General features: G+C 40.4%; 1 protein-coding gene across 1 annotated transcript in view; it reads left to right on the forward strand.

Annotated features, from left to right (window-relative positions):
- The first annotated feature begins 818 nt into the window (after positions 1–818).
- Positions 819–13,328, forward strand: part of LOC118563063 (platelet-derived growth factor subunit B-like) — a 20,911-nt gene continuing 8,401 nt past the window's right edge. Inside the window, exons 1-4 of the mRNA XM_036136663.1 lie at positions 819–1,721; positions 10,916–11,018; positions 12,810–12,903; positions 12,988–13,183. Of these exons, the coding sequence (XP_035992556.1) occupies positions 1,647–1,721; positions 10,916–11,018; positions 12,810–12,903; positions 12,988–13,183 (468 nt within the window). The 5' untranslated portion in view covers positions 819–1,646. The remainder of the gene's footprint in view (positions 1,722–10,915; positions 11,019–12,809; positions 12,904–12,987; positions 13,184–13,328) is intronic.

Raw genomic sequence — 13,328 nt, forward strand, 5'->3', positions numbered from 1 at the left:
GAAAAAAATAATTATGAAAGTCTGAAATTATTTGACACAGTGTTCCTGTGACCCAGGGCTCTGAAGTTTCTCCGCATGAGAACCCGGGAGCGCTGCAGTTTCCTCACACGCAATAAGGAGCTTGAGGTTCACAAACCCTGCCGTCAAGACAACGAAGACTTGCATGCAAACTTGGGGACAGAATCAGCTGGAAATCTGTGAAGGGAGATATCCGCCCGCTGACATTCAAAATAAAACACAGAACGTCATTTAATCGTCGCAACTACCTGTTTTGTCTTTTTTTTTTTTTTTTTTTTTTTTTAGAAAAGTAAGAACTCTGGAGACAATAAGCCTTCCCGAGTATAAAACTTAAGTTTGTTTCCCCCCCGCTCTTTGGACTGTAGCGATCAGTTTGCTGTTAAAAACCTGTGATGTAGAAACAATTATCATCCCATCTATTTTGGCACTATCGTATCTCATCTTTAACTCTGATATGTCCAAGTGATGCAAGGACAAACCTCGATTTATTTAAAATTCAGGACTGTAGATTCTGTCTAGACGAAAATGTGCAGTGCGTGAGAGCTTCTGTCCCTTTTTCCAAGACAGCTATAACTGTCAGTGTTTGGCAATAATTACGCGGGGGGTTGACCGGGCGGTAGGAGTTTAAAGAGCAGGGTAACTGTTGTCAGCAATGATGGGGATGGTAATAAAAGGGGTTAAAATACCTGCAATTTTAAGAGTTTTCCCTTGCTCCTTTATTTTGAAATTGTAGGTATCCTACTTCCGGTAAGAATTGAATGTTCTCCGTTTGACTTGATGGATAAAAGTTAAGGAGGGAAGCCGCTCTCTCGCTAAACCCCGCTCAACGCTCAGGACGCAACCAGAGGAGAGGCGCGCGGGGCGAGAACAACCTGATTCTATTCAACGGATGGCAAGAGACAAGGGGACGCAAAAATACGCGTGGGAATAAACATGCATGGTGAAAAACGCTTCTATTGAAGACTCAGTTCTTATGCAGTTGAATAGATCGCGGTAAGATTAGAGTTCTGTCGCGTTTTTAAGCAAGAATTACGCACCACGCGCCTTTCCATCGCAAACCAGCTTTTTACGCGCAGACCTTTTGGGGATGAGAGATTCCACCCGAGATCCCAAATCTGCATTATTCTCGCTCTAAAATGCAATCAAGGAACGGGATCTTAAATGACCTTTCTGCTGTCTGGAATTTAGCATGGAGAATAGACGCATTAAACACTTTGCCACATGGTAACGAATGCTTTCAGCTCTGTTCGTGGACCGGCTTGTTGGAGCAAGCTCTGTTGAACTGAACCTGGCTCTGAAACCTTGGAAGCGTGTAGGTTAGAGACTGTGCGTGATAGCTACACCTGCGCACTTGTCCCACTGACGGAAACCCCTGGGTGAGTTTTCAAAAACAACGGCATGGACAGTCATCCCAGACGTCTATCCTGCGTGTGAGTCACCGTGAGCAAACATTTGGACAGGGAGCGCTCACGGACCACGTTTGGGTTGAGGATATTTAACAGTGCGTACTTTGCGCAAGCGGCGCAAGCACACGACTCCGGGACAAGGCTCGTTGCGGCTGCGGGATTGGACCCCGGAGTGCTAAATGCCCAGCCGGACCCCTGCGGCTCCTCAGGCTGGGCGGAAACATGAAGTCCTGGGTCCTGCTGCCGCTGCTGCTGGCTGCGCTCTTATCGGCCCGTCTGCGGCTCGGGAACGCTGAGGTAAGACCGGTAAACATATGACCTCTAATCGATGAGGGGACACCTGACAGATGCGTAGATGGCCACATAGTTTTTATTTATTTTTTGGCTCAGATTGAAATTAAAACGCGTTAATGCTGGAGATAACTGATTATATCATTAGGTTTTGTCAGTTTTTAAAAAATGCAATGACCTAAACAGTTTACTCTTGGGTAAACGTATGCCACATTTTTAAACGCAATGCCTGAGATCATGCGTTTGGACCGATTTTACACTAATTATTTCGAATGGGCACAGATTAGGAATGTTGTCTAAAATGTAAAGACCTGCAGAATCTTTAAACATAGACTTCACCACAGGGTCTGCGTTAAATGCGAGACAACAAGGAACTCATTAGAAGCTTTTACATCCCTGTCTAATGTGCTTAGACAATCCATAAGATAGATCCCTAGCTAACATTTAAAGGGGCATATAGGTTGGAAATGGAAAGAGTAATGGGCTCCAGGTGGGCGTTCCCACGGGTCACCTAAGGGGTTTCCATTAGGACATCTTGTGCACTTACTTTTGTCAGTCATCCATCCAAGACAAAACTCACTAATGGATCAAATTAAGCACAGTTTTGACCTCTATACAACAAGACGATCATAGTAATTTAAGTAAGATGTACTGATGATGTTACTTCAGAAGTGCATGAACTGCTTTTAAAAAGAGATGGACTGATCAGCTACCAGTTCCAGTTTTCAGTGACCCCCCCCCCCCCACCCCCGACTATAACCCAAAAACAGAGGTAACAGTTTTAAATTCCAACTGAAAATGAAGTAATTATAAGATTATCTCTATTTATGAATTATATGTGATGTCTTTACCCTTTAGGCTACACATTTTTATTTTATTTTTAAAAATGTATATCAAAGTGCACGTGGTTGGTTGATATAGAACCGAAATAGTGGGAGTTTTTAATTTTGATGCATGTAATAAGAGAAAAATCTGATCTTTCAGTATTTGGCCAGCCACTAATCAGGGCTGATCAATGGCAAAATGGCTGATCCCAGTTTCTTGCTGACTGATTGGTGCATTTCTTCTTTAAAGTGAAACAAACATTGGTTTCAATCAGGCAGTAAACCATTAGCATGCTTAATCTGAAGCATGTATTATAGCGGAAAGGGAAACACCTCTGTTTTCAGGTTAGCATTATGCACTTTTTGAATGGACTCCACATGAGCCCGCTGATTATTCAGCAGTTTTATAGCATTCCAACTTCTTTAATCTCAGTGTAAAATATACCTTAAAATGTTGAATCTTTTTACAAGCCAGGGTCCATTATCTCTTTGCTACTGTGCATAATCCAGCAACACATTGCTGCTTATACAATATGTTGTTCAACACAAGCAAAGCATGTCTACACATGCGCTAGGAATTATGTTTCATTTTTTTAACCACTTTAATGGTGCTACACCCACAAAAAAAAAAAAAAAATCTTAGGCGTCACTCACGTTAGACCGCAGGTTTTCCTCCTCATCTTCTAGTGAAAATAACAGCAACTGGTTGGTGACTTTTAAACAGGTTGTTTTGTGACAATTGTCTCTGCACACAAGCTGGCTGCCGCCTGTTCGCTTGATCCATTTTACATAAGAACAACAACTAATCTGCCAGGGATTTCATGGAGTTTATGCACTGTGTGTGTATTTCTGTGTGCGCTCACATCTGGATGCATATCTGAGCGTGGACGGGTACATGTTAGCGTGACATATGTGCATGGGTTTTTGTGCCCCCCCCCCCTCTCTCTCTCTTTGTGTGTGCGTGTGTCAGGGGTTAGGCCTGCAAACATCGGATAGAAATGTGCAGTGTGGCTCATAAGAGCATTTCTTTGTGTGCTGTAATTACAGACAACATCTCTTCTCCATAAAGTGAACTGTTTGAATCAATAAATGGGATGATAAATGAAGTAAGTGCTGACGTTTTGGGTGGTGTTACAAATCTAGCATACCTTATGTTATGTTATACTTTTCTCAGCTCTTGGACAAAAATACGGTTTAGGATGAATCAGAGATTATTGCAACATGTATCAAAGTGACTCATCCATACTTTCCGTTAGACTCAAAATAGCTGGGAGGCTTTTACTTCAAAGCGGCTGCAAGTATGTGGACTATGTGGCAAATTTCACCATAATAGCTAGTCTAAAGAGCGACTGTTTTCTGTGTTCCCTTTCTGATATCATTATAATTTATGCATAAAAGGAGGAATACTGAGCTGGTTTATTAAGTCATTGGTTTTAAAGTGGTGTCTTTGAGCTAGTACTATACGGCTGCCAATGGTTTCTCATTGTTCAGTCCCGCAGCCAAAACGGTAGCATGGATTACTCTGGTGGCTGATTTGAGAAGTGTGTTAGCTAATCAAGGTTTTTTCCCCACAACTATGGTATCACTGAGTGTAAGATGGAGACAAAATAGTTACTGGCATGTGGAAAATGTCAAACTAAAGTAGGGCTGCACAAAAATACTACTGGTGAAAATGTTTAGTGATCATATAGGCTATATCACAATTAACCCACATTTCACTGATAGTTTTCTTTCTTTCCCATTGCACATTGTCTTTTTTACTCGCCATGAGTTTAAGCATTTCTGCTACTAGAAATATAAAACGTGTGTGGGCATTAAGGGCAGTTAGAACCCATCCATCTGGCCAAACATATGGACATGGAGAGCATGAAACATCACATTTAAAATATAATGTCTTACTTCGAATCACATGATAAATGGCTTGTACTTTTATAGCGCTTTGCACTAAAGTCAGTCATTCATCCATTCACACCCTGATGGTGGGGAGCTATGTTAGTAGCCACAGCTGCCCTGGGGCTGACTGACAGAGGTGCGGCTAACATACATCGGCGTCACCAGGCCTCTCTGATCACTTTCATATGAAGTGTCTTGCTTAAGGACACAACAACGGAAATGGTCAGAGTGGGGGATTGAACCGGCAACCGACCAGTTACAGGACAAACTCCCTAACTACTGTGCCATCTATGTAGTCCTTTGCTATTTAAATATTCCATACAGTGATATTGCAAGGACAGTTGCAATTCAATTATATATACTGAGCGGCACAAAGGAAAGTAGCTCAGGGTCATCAGTTTGTGCACCAATATGTTCTCAACATGTCTTTGCCATTTCATCCCGATATTCTTCCATTTCATAGCCATATACAACTGAGACAGTTGTGTATTGCAACTAGGACTGGATGAGAATTCAATAACAATATATATTGATTGATATACATGTGTCTTCTATCGAGAAAGAAAGGGTCAATAAAAAGTTCAATAGAGAGCAGTTTTCCTTTCTGTTGCATTCTGGCGTATCATGTAGGTCATTACTATGGTCATTACATCCTCCCAACCAAACACAAACACAGGAACGCTCCGTCACCAAGCTCCGCCCCCTTCAAAGAGTTCAAAGAGCACATGTTCTTTTTCTTTTTAAAAAACTTGCAGTTTTGGTAAAAAGTCGGTTGAATAAAGGGTTGACTTTGAATTCAGTGTTTGTGTGTTCTTTAACTAAAAATAGGTCACTAAGCAACGGCATTCAATGTCCAGGGCTGCACTTAAAAATATGTTTTGAATTTTTTGATAACTATCTATATCAATCAATATGGTTTCTGTTTTATCAATGTGCTTCTTTTCTATATCGTCCAGCCTTGATTGCAACTAACAGTTTATTTTTTGTTTTTATTTTTTGTGAATTATGGAGGAATTATGGATCAGCCAAGTGTTTAAAACTGAACTCAGAGTAAGCGTAGATGTTAGAAGCTACATGTCAGCGGTCCATTCAGTCTGCATGAAAGCGCAAGAGTGTCACCAAATAACAGGAAGGCTGAATGGAGTACATAAAAGTTGCTTTGTTTTTGTCCTTTTACACTTTCAACCTCTGTAATGGAATATGAGCAGGGTTAAGGGTTTGGGTTAGAGTTGTGTGAGATGTCTAGAGTTAGTTAGGCTCAGGAAGATGTTGAAAATGTCAGCCTTTTGGATTGGGGAGGATTTTTTACTCCCCTTGTTGAGCCTGGCGACGCAGAACTTATCAGTTCGAGATGCTTGCTCAAGGCGCCGACTGAAGGCGCTGACTCAGCGATGCCGAAGCCGGCGCTGCCGAGGCAGTGGAGGCCAGGATTGGTGCAGTGTCTGAGTAGTAAAGTGATGACAGTAGCATCATTGCTAAGATGAGTTAATATTAAAAGGAGAAACAAACACTAAATACTATTGATCAATATTCTCAATGCTCGCGATTCCAACTGCTCAGTCTGATTTGCTGGGGAGCAGGGTGTGTGTCTGACTGACATGGTTTTATATTCGAACCCGGAGCTATGATGACAAAAGCATGTGCCATTTGAACCAATAGGAAACTTCAACGACAGTAGCCATGGTTCAACCCTAAGAGGGCAGCACTAAGACTAAAATTTTTCAGCACTAAAAAAGTTCACATAAAAAATTTATAAAATTGCACTGTAACATTAAAGTAGCACCGTTAGGCCCAGTTTATACAGTTTATCTGCAAAAAAAATTTTTGTGGGGTGAGTTACACTTAAAAAATAATAATTACTGCTAATGCAGGCAAAAAAAGAATTCTCAGCACTGTTCCAAAGTCTAGCGAACGAGAATCGGCAAAACTGCGGAACAGTACTTTAACGCTTTACAATGATTACATCCTCTTTCCATTTGTATTTATTCTGACCCTCTTTTGAAATACGAGAGATGATCCAAAATATTTTCAGCAACCTGCCACTGGTCCATAATATTTGTTCAAATCTCATATCCACATTTCACTACAGTAGACTATAAGTAGATTATTTTATTACTTACAATGATCAGTTGTCAATGTGGCTACGAAATGTTTCAAGTGCGGTACAAAATGACAGATGGTTGGTACCAAACTTCCAGTAGATGGCTGCCCTTTTTCATACCTGAATGTTTGACATTAGAAAGGTTGAAATTAAAAGCATATAAATTTGTAACGTAGCAATATGACCAACCCCCTTGGTAACCACATAAAGCTGCTTGATATTGCAAAATAGAAAGTTGCAAATACAAATATCAGTTTGCATTACTGAACATTTACCTATTCGTAGCTGATGACAAACCATTTTAACTTTTGGGTTTGGGCTTAGTGTAGAAATCTCAGGAAACACCTGCGGAAGAACACCCTTCAGTGTACAAACAGTACGTGAAGGCACAAAGGTGACAGCTTTCTTTGAAGACGCTATGAAAAGAAGAACGTTAACTCCAATGCAGTCAGAGCCGATCGTTGTTTTCTCATTTACTCTGTGCTCTTTTTTTTTTAGCTCCTTTCTTCTGCCGTCCCTCCATCCGTCACCCACACCCTCATCTGTTCTGCCAGGGCTGGGTCGCAGCATGCGTGGGGGGTGTCTGTTTGCTCTGCTTGCTGCTGTGTGTGATTGAAAAAGTACCCACTGAGCTCAGCGGGTCTTCTTTTATTTCTGCAGCATAAAGCTGGCGACCAGCCACCACTTGATAAAAGGAGGCATGTGGCGTGGCATCCCGGTGCGATTGTGACTCCGCCATCGCATCGATGCTCCGCTTTGTTTGTGTTTGCTTTCTCTCGAAAACTTTGAGCCCCAGCTTGACAGCGTGTGTGCACTAGCCGTCGGCTGGCCCCATAATTACATTCCATTACACTTCACCTTTCTCCCTAAACATTCCTTACAACATCACGGCCCCCAGGGCTTCCTCCAAGGGCCTGGGCACTGTGTGTTTTTCACAAGTACATCTATGACCCGCTCACACATCACAACATCCTAGCAGACTGCCTTTTTGACCTATACAGTCTCAGCTAGATGCTCATGCAGGGCTGTAAGCAGAACAGGCCAGAGATATCTTCTGTGTAAATGCGTGTGTCAACAGAATACAGAAATAAGACGTTCTCTTAAATCACTGTTATTTGTCCAAATCACATTCTTATTTTAAAGCAGTGGTGTGTTGTCTGTCCCATGCAAGAAGAAACTATTTCCTGGATGTGTGTTTCACCCTAATTTGTATGCATGTGTGCGCGATGAGTGCAGGGACTGTAATAATGGCCGGTTATAGAAGGAAAAGTGTCTCTTTGTAAGTCCGAGTGTGTGTTTATGTGTGTGAGTGTGTGTGTGTGTGTAAGGCTGCCTTGACAAATTGGGCGGACAGTGGTTAAGCATCTGTATGTAAAGGACAAAAAGAGGAGTGTGTGTGTCTGCGTGTGTTTGCTTAAGTGGGTCAGCCAGTGGATCGTGAAAGTCATCCAGGTGTCCTGAGCACATCACCGCCCACTGAACAGACAGAGAGCAGAAGGAGAAGAAAGCTGGGTGCGGGAAGAAAAAAAAAAGAAGACATGAAATGAATTTCAAATCACTCAAGGTCAGACACTACTGAAGATTCAGGGGATACTTTTGGCTAGAGTTGCTCTGGTACACGCAGGAAAAAAAAGTAAAACAACATTTAAGTCATAGCTCATTTTTTTATTATTTTTTTGCATGATTCACTATTAATTTTGTAAGCGTCATTTATTCTTTGGGCTTAAAAAAAAGTCACTTTAGTTGTTTGTCTATGAAACCACAGTGTTTGTGGTTCTTCCCATTTGGTGAAAGCTACATTTATAATGCAGCTGAGTAAAATGCAAAGCCCTTCTAGGGATGGGTGATTGTTTCCAGAAAAATAGTCTCAAGGTTGGAAAAACATAATTTTATGATGTTAAAACCATACACATTCACATGAGATAGTATTTGTGTTCCTCTAAATTACTTGTTCAAAAGACTGGCTCCTTTTTTAGAATTATGTATTTATAAGCAGCCAACAAGGGGGTAACTCATTTCATCTGGAAAATAAATACATGGAGGAATGATAAAATAGACCCAAAATGATTCATATCTCTGGTAGAACCAGGTTTAACACTTTTACCGACAATTTGCCATATACAAAAGCAGTTACTGTATCAATTTTGATACATTTATATAAAATTGGCAGCAACTGTACCATTGATCTGTGATGGAATGGCGACCCGCACAGGATGTACCGCACCTCTGACCCAATGAACGCTGGAGATAGGCTCCAGCCACCCTGTGACCCACCACAGATAAGAAGGTATAGAAAATGGATGGATGGATTGATGTGCCATTTGTTTTTAGATTTACTGAGTTTTATAGACGCCAGCTGAAATAAACCTACACACATATCATTCTCTGGTGTACCCAACGTCTCACAGGTTCCCAAAGAATTGACGTGATAAATAAAAGCACCCTGTGAGATAAGATTTCTTACAGCAGTTTTGTGTATGACACATTTTGTTAGCATAGAATATGGCACAAGTACAATTGGCATAAGCTGTTGTCTAACTGCACTAATAGGGTATATATGAAAAAATAAATGTATCAAATTTATGTCTTCTAAGGTAGTTTTGATTTACATTTCTGAAGAGGCAAATATTTTAGTTTTGCAACTTCTTATTCAGCGAACCAACTTCTTCCAGCAGAGGACAACTTTTATTTTTCCTAAATGCTTTTCTTTTGTCTAGCTACCAATTTTTTGTTTGTTGCAAAGTGAATTTAAAAGCGCCAGCTGCTGATTAAACTGCTGCAGCTTTACTTTTGGTTGTTGCTATTTAAATGAGCCATGTGTATAGTCGAGTAAAGCAAGATTTCTGAAGTATCAGCTGGTGGAAACACAAATGATGTGCTCCGACATTCCCTGTGATGGGGTTTATTTAAGAAGATCTAATGGTGCAGCCAAAGAATTTGGATTGCAGTAAATACGGTTAAGAAAAACACAGGAAGTGAAATTTTAGAGCTCTAACGGATCCATCGTCTTTCTAAAAGTTATCTTATCACATGTCATTTGAAATTCTTGGAACTTCCTTAATTTGTTGCGGCATGTTCTTGAAATGTTCCTGATTCAAATGTTTCTCTAAGATGGTATCAAGTAGCAGCCAACCAAAACAAAATGCTCCAAAGAATATTCCCTGCCATCTGCCTTTGATCCCACAAGTGAAAGCACAAGTCTGTCCTTAAACACGGCCATACTAGATCCATAATGAATCCCTGCAGTGGCATTCATTAAAACCTCATTAATTCTCTCAGTCCATCTCTTTTCGTGCATAATGAATAATTTCATTACGTAAATTTGAAAAAAAAAATTGGCTAGTTTTGGGGTTTGAAATGCAGAGATGTTTTTTTTTTTTTTTTTACAAATTGTTTACATCTTAATTATGCTTCTTTGGTTCTCTATTGTGCAAAGATGCGTGTTAAAAGGAAATTAGGATTCTAAAAAATACAGTCAGAGAGAGAGAGAGAGGGAGAGCAAGCTCATAGAGGCTAATTTCCTGCGTCACAGTGGAAGAAACAGGGGGTCTTGTGGGTAAACAGACAGGGAAAGAGTGAGAAAAGCAGCAGCAAACACCAATCACAACCATCATTTGCTTCAAAGGAGGAAGTGAAACTGGAGCAAGTTTTGGCTGAGCTCAAGAACTGAGGTACTATAAAGTATAAGTAAAAGGCTTCTTTTCCTTGTCCTCAAGTTCAGTGCAATCAATAACAGATGCTATTTAAAAATGTTTTACTTTAAATTTCGTTTCTACCAATTTAAACATATTTACAGCTATAACATTTAAAACAGTTTAATAACCTGACCATTTAACCACCTTGTGTCACTCTAGAGGGGGATGCCAGAAATGGGTGAGATTCTTCACAATAAACACGAGGAAACATCCCAAATATTTAGCAGGAGTTTGACCTTCAGTTTTACTTGTCCGTGTGTCAGAATCAAAATAACAAATAAAAAGATACATGGGATCTGAATCTTTTTTATATATATTTTACCAGCAGTATAACTAGTTGTTTATTTGTGAATCAGTTTAATTACGTAATTCATTTTGTTTCACATTTTCTTCTATTTTTAACATTCGTATAATTCTAAGAATGTGTAGAACAAGAGTAGGTTAGTGGCATGTCCCATAAACCAAGCAACACAACACCAGATCAAACATTTGTATCCTCGTGGTGATGGGGTGATGTAGACGGCAGACATCACTTGCAGATTTAGTCAAATGCAACCTCAGAACTGGGACAGTGTGACTGATTCAGGTCATCCTAATCTCTCATAAGTTGTATTCCCTCCTTAAAGATTCATATTGTTTCCAAAACAGTTAATAACACATAGCAACTGCGTGTCTCTGTCTCCACAGGGCGATCCACTCCCTCAGTCACTGGTCGACCTTGTGTGGGACTCTCCCATCTCCTCAGTGGAGGACCTAAAGCTGCTGCTGCAGCAGGAGGCCAGTGCAATAGGTACTAACGGGATCTCTCTCTCACTCACACACACACAAACACACGTTAATTAGGCAGACACGGAGGAGGTAAGCTTAGGGGTGTATCCGCAGCCATGAATAGAGAGAAATGCAGTGTGAGATAGTGTCAGCAAAACATACCAAGTAACATGCTTAATCAGTCAGTCATGGAGAAGTCTGAAAGAGACAGCAGCACGTTTTCATTCACAAGCTGAAACGGGGAGGAAGGGGAACGCTTCCAGGCACAAGGTCACCGCATTGTTCTGCTGCTCTGGATTCCTCAAAAGGTTTGAATTATGGATGTGTGTATTTGTGTCACAGAAAGAGTTCAACCCTCGCCGTGTACTTTCCCCACCTCGACAGAGTCCAACCAAACCAGCTCACGCTCAGATCAGTTTTAAAGTTTCCCCAAAGAGGAACCAAGTCGCACGTACATATATTAATAGACAGGACTTTGATCGTCTCATAATGCATAAATAACACAGTGACATAACTGTGGCCATAGAGAGGAACACGCAGAGGGAAGGATGCTTCGAAACAGGATGCAAGGAAGTGACTCAATCTTGTTTTTTATTTAGAATTAAGTATTTTTATTTTGGCAGAGGCTAATGCAGCTTGTATATTAATGTTTTCTATTAAAAAAAAACAATTAACCTATTTTTTATGATGATATCTTGTAGACATTTGCAAATTGAATTAAATTACCCAACAGCCTATCACAGGGCCAATCCTGGCAATACACATAACAAAACCTGTAAATTTGTAGCATTTGTAGCACATCCATTGTAGCTATCACACAATAGTGCTAACTAATTAGAAGATATTAGCACTCCTATTAATTCAGCGATAGAAAAAATATTTTGGTTATGGGTTTTCTAAACATTTTTATTAGCCCGCAGTGGTAGGCTACATTGTTTACGGGGCATTTCAGCATTCACATACTAACACTAGCATGTTTATGAGGCCATTTTAGCGTGTTGACAAGTTAGCTTGTTACAAAGCTTCGATTCTCTCCAAATGTGTAGGCAGAGCATCTCCCTTTTTTTAGGATTTGGACAAACGTCTGCGTTTGTTGATTTTTAATCGCCTTGAACCATGTGTAACCTTTGTATGTTAACATATCTGAAAAAAAAATTATTAATCTTCAAATGGGCTCTATGCTATGATTAAACGAGCCAGGCATTCAGACCAACACTAATGTACTGGCGTCTACAGCATTTAAGCCAGCCAAATGGTAATACATAAAAGGGTGAGATGAATTACCTTTACAGTTTATTTAGATACAGATAAATGAACACCTAGCAACCTCTGTAAACAAAATAGAAGTGTTATTTAGCTCCAGGCAGCTAATTAAACTTAACAGGCCACCAAGTACACCTTCATGTATATTTTGGAAACAGACACTCACACATTGGTCAAAGCAGCCTGCACCGGGGTTATAATTAGGACTTAGGGGCTGCCGCATGAAATGAGAGTATACGTGCACATACATACATGAGCTATATTTAAAACGTCATATCTTTGTTCAACAGTTTTCTTGACAGCAGTGAGACAAATTGTGGCAGAAAATAGCCTAATTGTTTTTAGAGCGGTAAAGCAAAAAAAAATAAAAAATGGCTTCCTTTGTGCGTTGAACAATGAGCTTGGCATAAACCTGCCCAACAGCCGCTCGTGGTTACATGTGACTTGCTTATGGTGGAGGGTTTTTATGACTTTTCCCTGCTTCAAATCAAAATTGTGACAAATAAAGATGACCTAAACGGTGCCTTCCTCTTTGATGTCTTTTATTTAGAACATACAGAGGAAGAGCATTACCGTCTTCCAAGCGCCACCCATGGCGGTACACTAGAAGTCTTGGTAGGTTTCCACGTCTTCTTCTATTCCCAGTATTAGTCTTCTTTTTATCTTATAGCTTTCTTTCATTTATTCTTATCTATGTTTTTTCTCCTGCTCCTCTTTTGTCCTAAAAGTCGATGCAAAATTGCCGAGAAGGCAGAATGTAAAGTCCGAACAGAAGTAATGGAAATAACACGATCCATGTTGGATCGCACCAATGCACACTTCCTGGTGTGGCCTCCGTGTGTGGAAGTGCAGCGCTGTTCCGGCTGCTGCAACAGCAAACAGAATCAGTGTGTCCCCACTGTTGTCTCCAGCCGATACCTGCAGGTACACACTCTATCTAGCAGCCATTACATTTTTATTTTTTATCATTTTCTGTAGAAATGACTACTAACACAAAAAAAAGACTTACTGAGGTGTCTTCAAGAGAAGAAAATGTTTTCTAATGTTTCTAATGGGATTTTTGTTTCAG

The sequence above is a fragment of the Fundulus heteroclitus genome, chromosome 5 (assembly GCF_011125445.2).
Source record: "Fundulus heteroclitus isolate FHET01 chromosome 5, MU-UCD_Fhet_4.1, whole genome shotgun sequence".
In the NCBI taxonomy this organism is placed as follows: domain Eukaryota; kingdom Metazoa; phylum Chordata; class Actinopteri; order Cyprinodontiformes; family Fundulidae; genus Fundulus; species Fundulus heteroclitus.